At 46.2% G+C, this 9,080-nt stretch overlaps 2 protein-coding genes across 2 annotated transcripts; one reads left to right on the forward strand and one right to left on the reverse strand.

The window, feature by feature from the left end:
* The first annotated feature begins 1,307 nt into the window (after window positions 1-1,307).
* Window positions 1,308-2,736, forward strand: LOC120974214 (uncharacterized). The gene is made up of 3 exons (XM_040400648.2): window positions 1,308-1,586; window positions 1,738-1,866; window positions 1,969-2,736. The coding sequence occupies exons 1-3, from the start codon at window positions 1,308-1,310 to the stop codon at window positions 2,254-2,256; spliced, it is 696 nt and encodes a 231-aa protein (XP_040256582.1). The 3' UTR covers window positions 2,257-2,736.
* Window positions 2,737-6,006: 3,270 nt separating this feature from the next.
* On the reverse strand, window positions 6,007-7,470 carry LOC109770770 (uncharacterized). Its single transcript, XM_020329476.4, has 2 exons — window positions 7,392-7,470; window positions 6,007-7,138 (listed from the first exon to the last, which is right to left on the reverse strand). The coding sequence occupies exon 2, from the start codon at window positions 7,112-7,114 to the stop codon at window positions 6,311-6,313; it is 804 nt and encodes a 267-aa protein (XP_020185065.1). The 5' UTR covers window positions 7,115-7,138; window positions 7,392-7,470; the 3' UTR covers window positions 6,007-6,310.
* Window positions 7,471-9,080: the final 1,610 nt, after the last annotated feature.

The following is a 9,080-nucleotide window of genomic DNA, read 5'->3' on the forward strand; positions in this document are numbered from 1 at the left end:
GAAGACGGCGGCGACAGACTCTGAGAGTGCGTCGGACTGGTGTGTGCCCCAGACCAGGTATATGACTTGGCTGGGGCCTCCGGTTTTAGATGTTAAGCTTAGGTGCGAGGTCTGTTTGGTATTAGGCTCGGACTCTCGACACTCCTTCATCAAGTGGATAGAAGTAGCGACATAGGATGTGTTTGGTTGGAGGGATAGCCACCCAAGGGACAGGGATAGCCATATTTAGGGTGGATACCAAATGTTTGGTTCATGGACGAGGTTGGACGAGGCAGGACGTGGATAACCAGATGCTAGGAATATTCACCAAAAATCCGGCTCCGCGCGCGCGCGAAAATCTCGCGGACATGGGCAGCCAGGCTCGCGCCGAAACGTTTTCGGCCCCGCCCACCTCTCCAAAAAGGCCCCACCCACCTCTCCAACCCTATCTTTTCCCCCTTCCTTTCCTCAAATCTCTCGTCTCGTCTCCCGTCGGTGCCGGCGGCTGCAAATCGAATAGACGGCCGGCGGATCTCAAGGTCAGTGCATTAGCGCTATCTTCTTCCTATCCTTAGTCCTCTGTTCGAGATTTCCGTGGCGGCGGCAGCCGCAGATGGGTGTGGCGGCGGCGGCCAGTGATGGGTGCAGCAGCGGCGGTTGCCGCAGCTGGGCGTGGTGCCGGCGGCATCTGTAGCTAGGCGTGGCACGGGAGGAAGATGCAGGGGCCGCGCGGGAGATAGAGGCAAGGGCAGTGCGGCAGCAGATGTGCCTCGCGCGCGGGCAACAGGTGTAGGAAGCTGGCAAACTGCACGGGCGTGCTTGCGTACATGAGCTGCCGGTGGTGGTGCAACATCAAAACATGTAGTAGCTACTATGTCATTCAAATGTGGGAAGAACTATTGTACTTTATTTGACCTATGTGTTTGTGGGAATTTCATTGTAATGACATATTACTTGTTGTAATGACATATTACTTGTTGTAATGACATACTACTATTGTTCTTTATGTTGAAATACTTGCTGAGTTGCTTCTTTCTCTCCAAGTACTTCCTGAGATTTAATTCTTTATGTTGAAATACTTGCTGAATTGCTTATTTCTCTCCAAGTACTTGCTGAATTTTAATTCTTTATGTTGAAATACTTGCTGAAATTTAATTCTTTATGTTAAAATACTTACAGAATTGCTTCTTTCTCTTCAACTACATGTCCAATTTAATTCTTTATGTTGAAATTGCTTGCTGATTTGGTTCTTTCTCTCCAAATACTTGCTGATATGCTAGGTGAAATTGTAGGATATGGCTGCTAGGCAAATCTCATGGACACCTACCATGTCAGCATACATGCTAGCCCATCTATGTGGTTTGGTGACTGGTGGCCATAGACCAAGTACCTCCTTCAAGAATGTCCACTGGAATGGTTGTGCCGCTGCTATGAATGAACATTTTCAGCGCACCGACTTGATTGGAACCCACATCACAAATCACACAAGGACGTGGAAAAAAAAGTATAAGGAGATAGTGCACCTCAAATCATTGAGTGGTGCACTTTGGGATGAAGATAACTTTATGATTGTTCTTGATCATGAGCATTACACAAACCATATTAAGGTATATATTTTTCTGCCCTTTAGTACTTGCTTGGAATTGGTTCCATTTGTCCAAAATACTTGCTGAAATGAGTTTTCTAATGTAAAATAGTTGTTGAAATTGGTTCCATGTCTCCTAATACTTGCTGAAATGATTACTTTTGTTTACAAAGGACCACAAAGAAGATGAACCCTTCCTGAACAAGCCTATTAAACATTATGAGGAGATGCTGGTTATCGTTGGAGCAGGCATGGCTACAGGGCAATATGCAAAAGGCTCAAGTGACCCTTTAGCGACGGAGGTGATTGATCTTGAAGAACAGAAAACCAGCAAAGCAGCTGCCTCGAATGAAGAGGTTGCCCAATAACACACTTGTGATGAGTCAGCCGCTCCCAAGTTGAAGAAAGCCAAAACTAATCCTTCTGCAGAAGATAGGATGGTTGCAACTATGATGGCTTCAAGTGAAAGGCTTGCTGTTGCCATTGAGAAATTTGCTACTGACGTCAACCCCGCCATTGATGGTCTTTGGGATGAGATGAAAGAACTCCCTGGCTTTGATGTGGATTCCCTTGCTCATTACTATGCCTATTTGGTTGACAATCCTCGTGTTGCAACGACATTCAAGGTTCCGGAGGGTGTTCAAAGAAAGGTTTGGGTCTCTATGTATGTGAAGAGTATATCGTACAAATGATAGCCAAATTCTAACTATGTTTGGCGACTATATCGTACAAATGATAGCCAAATTCTAACTATGTTTGGCGACTATATCGTACAAATGGTAGGATATTACGTATATATATCATCATGCTACCCGTCACCAACAAGTTGTACGTACGTGCGTAGAATGAGCAAGTAGCTTTATCAGTCTCTGATACGTACGTGGCTCAGCTCGATCAGTCTCTGATACGTACGTAGAAAAAGATTAGTTTCGTGAGGAAGAAGTATATAGTTAAAAAAAAAGACCGAACAAACATGTTCTCCTGTCTAAGCAGGTTCAAGCCAGCAAAAATGCAAAAAAAGAAGGAACTTCTTCAACGGGAAAAAGTGAAATATGCCGCATGTATTATCTAGCCACAGAAAAGTTGAACTATTATGAGCTCATAGTACAACCAAACAAAAATCCATAGTGATAGATAGATATTCATATCAACCAAAGAGTTCGATAGTTTACCTGATCGATCGATCGAACGGATATAGCAGCCGAGCTAGGTCGTTGTCGTTCTATGGAAGCTACAGAATCCATGGAAACCTTCCATGATATATAGAACCAGTACAGTGGATATCCATGCATAACGATCTGCATGCCTTCCTCCATAAGTCTTGTTTTCTTTCTATTTTGCGATGAGTCCATAAGTCTTGTTGACGACTCACACCCTCTTCAGTGAAAGCGAATGAATTATAGTTTAACCTAACGTACTAGGAGTAGCATATATAAGAACAAATAATACATTGTGAATGCATGTGTGACCGGGCATACATATGTGAATGTGTGATATCAATCAGAACAGAACGCGTACACCATGACATAGTGACCAAAGAGGATGTGTATTCTTCTGTTGTCAATATATATAAGGTTCACCACATTTTCTTCAATGGAAATATATCCTAGCCCGAAGCTCCAAGTTCATTAGCACGAAACTACCGGCCAAAGATCATGCGACATCAGACTTAATATGGCAGGACACTGCACATGTAGGTCGCCGATGATCCACAGGGAGGTTTTGCTGATCCGCACCAAAACACGTGTTGATCTTGTGCATATAAGCCACTGGAGCAATGTTTTTTTTTTCTCGAACACGACTGCAGCACCATTGGTGCAGTGTGTAGTTGCTCGTTTGTTCAGTGGTTTGGTGGTTCCACGCAAGAAGCTTCACACGGAAACTTTGTCAAACGTAGTTACTTGGTCTTTTTTCCATCTGGATAAGGGGAAATTATACTTGGTCCTCGCGATTGTTAACGCAAATTACTAGTTTGATAGGCACGCGTTGATGCACTGAGTCATTTTTTCTTTGGACCAACGGAACGCATCGGGCAATTTTACAAGATGCTCTTCGGTAGGGAAGAATTGTCTTAACGTTCATATCAACTCGGTAGCGTGGGCTCGGGTGGGACGTGTGTTGATGATGATGGTAATATTGTAGCCTTTCATGACGGAAGAAATTGAATTTGACTTGGAAAGAAACAAAGACTAATAGTACACCCAGCCCGGATGGCTTTCTGCAGATACAGTACAATCTTTTTCGATAAAGGGTGGATTTTATTGACTCAAAATGAAGCATCAAGTGAATACAAACACAATGAGCACACACCCGGCCTCTGCATAACTAGCATGCACACAGTCAACACCAACACACACACACAAATAAACACGCCAGCAAATAGCAAAGTCATATAAGACCAAAGGTATGCCCGAGTGAGAAAGAAAAGTCCTCTAAACCGATCAACACAATGATCGACAAACTACAACAACAACCATATCCGCACCAACCATCTCTTGACACCACAAGGACAACGAGTCTCTTCAACAGCAACGCCTTCAGGAAGGAATGGCACAAACGCCAGATTCTGGCAGAATCTAGGTTTTCACCCTGAAGAACGAATCCAGAGCACATCCGAGCAATGCCTTCAACAAGGGAACGATACAAATAACATCGTCATTGCCAGGTATAACAGACCTAGAGTTTTCACCCCGGAGCTCAAGACCAGATGCTCAAGAAGCACCATCAAATCGAAGTCAATTTTGTGTTGTCGCCACCACTTTTCCACGATCCCAGTAACTACATGCACTAGGCCCGTTGCACAACCATATCCTCTGCGTCAAGTCATCATTTATAGATTGCATCTCGTCGTTGAAGGCAAACTGGCCGAAGTGAGATCCACCAAAACTCACAAATGAGCCTTCCGACTGCATCCCAAAACATCACCGATACGAGCCGTCGACTGGAGCATGAGATCTGGAGAGACGAACACTCACAAAGAACTTTCCGTGAGCACCGCAATCCGTGACAAAGGCGCTCACCGTGTAGGACGTATGTCGCCGATCGGTCACCGGGCTTCCACGGCCCGACTGCCGCAGTAGCAGCCCCAAGGCTACGGACTGGCCAGGCACCAACTCGTAGAAGGATCCAGACAAAAAGCATCCGTCCATGTCAGATCGAATCTGGGGAAGCCGTTTGGAGCGGCCAGGACATGAACAGGCAGAGCCTTGCATCACAGGTGACGGGACGTCCAGTGATCTGATTCAGTCCGGTTGCATCCTCCTGGGCGCCTTGCTGCGACAAAGGACGGGCAAGCGCGGGATGGATCGGCCGCCGGGATTGTCGAAGGACTCAGAGGACGCGAGACGAGAGGCAGATGGCCCACCGCCACCGTCGACCGTGGGTGCAGAGCCCCGGCGGCGTCGACCGGCGACGACGAGGAGCGGAGGGACGTGAGGAAGAGGCTGCGGCGGCGGGGATGGGTGGCCGCCCGAGTCGCCCAGGAGAGCGACGCGGGGGCAGATGAAGGGCCTGAGCTCCAAGCCAAGTCGTACCCGACCGATACAATCTATATAGAGTTTGTGCAGATTAAAGCTTTTGTGAAAGAGATCATAGATTAATTGTTACACGGGTGGCCAGCCTATCCATTATTCAGGCGGTCCTCTTCCCGAGCATCCTCTCCTCTTTGGCTGCCCGTAATTGAAGTATCATCAGTAGTATCTGTCAACTAGGCAATTTTAATAAGGTGGCATAAAATTAAATAAAGAAATAGAGGGTTGAGTATGATATCATGACAATAAATAATGTGTTACTATGTGTCATGCATGGCAATAAACAAACTATCATATGATGCCAACATATGATACTGTGCATTACAGGTTTAGTATCATATGATACTGGCATATGATATTCACTACGACCAGCCTTTGCGACTGTCTTGTTGCCTGACGATGGCGTACGGGCCAACGGATGTCCGGTTAAGTTATGCTAGCAGTAGCTTTCATGAGTAGTTTCCTCCCGTGACTAATCTTCCCGTACTAGGTTCAGACAAGGAAAAAGGCGTGTAAGTCAGCCACGACTAAGCTTTTCACTATAATAATTCTCCACCGCAGCACCTGCAGCGACCTCGTTCCAGTCCGTTGAAACCTGAGACACGCTATTCCTGATTAACTAATGGATGCACCTAAGGAATGTAGGAGTCGACGACGGGGTCTGTGCACGATCCTAAAACACTGTTGCCCAAGACCTGAATACTAACTAGACATCGGTCTAGCTTGCCATCAATTATTAATTTTTTTGTGAACTCTAATTAATTAGATGAGGAGATTAAGAAACATATTTAGCGATAGCATTCTGAATAGCTGCAAGAAGATTACACATCTCAAATTCACAAGATATATTATATTCTGCAAGATTACATATCATCAGAATATTTATTCATTACACACATCTACACTTACATATAATAACGTGTTGACATTATTCGACATGAAAGAAGAAATGGGAAATGGACTGTAGCGATCACAAATACACAATGCAGGCGGGGACTATATATATATATATCGTACAAATAGTAGGATGTTACGTACGTACATATATCATCATGTAGCCCGTCACCAACAAATTGTATGTACTCCCTCCGTTCCAAATTACTCGTCGCAGAAATGGATGTATCTAGAACTAAAATACATCTACAAAAATCCATACCTGCGACAAGTAATTCGAAACGGAGGGAGTACGTGCGTAGGATGAGCAAGGATGGAGCTCCTAGCGACCTTTTTTCAACAATTTGATGACGTTGGCGCCCAGATCGATCGCTGCGGGAATTAACGCCACCGGATTTCCAGTGAGCACCCCGAGGACGATGCTCGCCAGGGCCTTAGCGATCTCGAAGAAGGGGTCGGAGTTCCTCCCGTCCTTCCCCGACCTGTACTTCCGCAACGCAGTCTCCTTGCCCACCCTGCCATTACCGCCGACGTCAGAGTGAGACTCGGTACTGCTTGAGCTCGGCAGAAGAAGATCCTCTCTTGCGCAGGCGACATGCAGGTAAATTTTCTCGGAGGTGCAGCAGTAGAACCAGTAGTCCGGGATGCCGCCTCCTTTCTTGCACTTGGTGCAGCAGTTAGACCCCTTCTTGAGGAGCTCGAACCTGAGGCTGAGCTCATCACTCAGCTTCATTTCGATCTTCATAGGCAGCATCGCGCAGCACGGGTGGAGGTAATGGCCCGTCCCTTCGCAGTGGTAGTGGGTGCCCAGCGTGCGGGTGCCGCAGGCGCTGCATCGCTGCTTGGAAGGGGGGGGCTCGAGGCGGAGCACGAACCTGCTCTCGGGCAGTAGCCCGTGCTTCAGCGTGGTCCCTTCTTCGTAGTTGCAGGCCTGGTGGAGGTCGAAGTCGCAGCGCTTGCACGTGTCCCTGTCGCACCCCGTGACTTCCTCGAGGCAGCCGTTGCACTGGAACTTGGCCTGGCCCGTCGGCTCCCGGATCAGCTGGTGCCCCCGGTTGGAGTGCTCGCGGCGGGAGATCACCTTCGACGGAGGATGAGGCTGACCAACCGTGGCGAGAAGAGTCATGGCTCTGCACCTTCCCTGGGAGATCTGTGGGTCAGCTCGATGATCAGTACTACTCTCTGATACGTACACAAATATTAGTTTCGTCTACGAGATTCCACCAATCATCAAGAATTCAAGATAGATACGGAACAAACATACGAGATGTAATATTATCTAGACGCAGAAAAGTTGAATATTACTAATAACTCATAAAATGATACAACCACACAAAATCAGTGGTGATAGGTAGATCATTGTGAGACTCTATATCAACCAAAGAGTTTGATAGTTAGTTTACCTGATACCGATCGAGAGATCAGATAGAGCAACTAGTAACTCGTCGGCAGTTCTGTATAAGGACGCTGCAGAATCAATGAAAGCCCAGGTGTTTATATAGAACCGCTAGAGAGGACCCGTGTATTTTTTTTATTTTTTTGCGACGAATCCTTAAACCTCTTGTTGACCATCACCATCATGCAATGCAATGCAATGCAAGTAGTGAACTAGGATTTCGAGAAAAACAGAGATAATTAAGTTTTTCTTATCAGATACTATGATGCTAGTCTTTCCGCGGGTAGTTAGTGAACTGCCCCCGTAGAAAAACATGTACACGGTATTGGCATTGGTATGCATGCAAATGCTTACCACCCTTCCCGAGTGGTGAGAAAACATGCACCTACCGTAGACGACTGTAGGAAACTACCGGCGACCGTATAGTCTACGCACGACGTAGTACGTCAAGACTTTTGAGATTGATCCAGGCACAACACTACACAGGTTGCTTGCTAGGTCCTCTCGGAGGTTTTCTTATCCGCGTGTACATATATGTACGTAAAATTTAAAACGCGCGTTTTGTGCATATCCACCCGTCGACGACAACCAGTTTCAAGTACGTAGTTACTCGTCGTTTCAGTGGCTTGGCGATTACGCGTGGCTACCAAAACTTGGCCAAACATCGCGATCGCGGACGGTCCTAATTTATTTATTTATTTTTGGACGGACGGACGGTCCTAATTACTTGGTCTATTTTTGTTTGAGAGGGAAATTACCTGGTCTTGCTCTACTGAAAACGATCCAGCGCTGTTAGCCCTGCCGCTTGCAATGCTAAGTCGTGCAAGACTGACTGATCCACGCGGCGTGGCCCGCCCAAGTCATACGGCTTCGGACCGCGTTACTCGCGATCGTTACGGCGGTTTAGTAAAGTTATACTATAAGGTCATGTACAACGGGGTTGAGTCAGCAGTCAGGGCCGGTCCTGAAATTTCGAAGGCCCGGGCCGAAACTAAAACTCGGGGCCCTTATTTAAACATAATAATAATAGTGAATATATACATATTTTTTAACAGAATATGTATGAAATGTAACCAATAAACACTTAAATGCAATATTCATATCAAATGATTTATACATATTACCTTAAAAAGATTCTTCCAACATTCCTTGATATTAATTCATCTATGATCAATGTCAGCCTTATCCAGTAATTTCTTCCCTATGCGTAACGTTGCCAAATCATTCACTCTCTTGAATCATTAGTGAACTCAAATAGTTTTTCAATAATTCGACTTTGAGAAGCTTCTTCCAACCGATGCGATAGTCACATGCACGGCAAATAAGATGTGATAAGCAGTGGAGACATTAGGATAATAATCAACTACTCCCTCCGTCCCATAATATAAGAACGTTTTTGACACTACCACTAGTAGGAAAAGGGGCTTTTACCCCGGTTCATAAGGGCCTTTAGTCCCGGTTCAGGAACCGGGACTAAAGGGTCGTTACTAATGCCCTAGCCCTTTAGTCCCGGTTCTTACACGAACCGGGACTAAAGGCCGTCCACGTGGCCGGTGCGGGGAGCCCAGGTAGGAGGGCACCAACCGGGACCAATAGGCATCCACGCGTCAGCACCTGGCAGGAGCTGAGGTTTTTGTTTTTTTGAAGGGGGGGGTTTGGGGGTTTTGGGGGGTTAATTTAGGTTGTTATTAGGTAG

This window comes from Aegilops tauschii, chromosome 2, assembly GCF_002575655.3.
Source record: "Aegilops tauschii subsp. strangulata cultivar AL8/78 chromosome 2, Aet v6.0, whole genome shotgun sequence".
Classification (NCBI taxonomy): Eukaryota; Viridiplantae; Streptophyta; class Magnoliopsida; order Poales; family Poaceae; genus Aegilops; species Aegilops tauschii.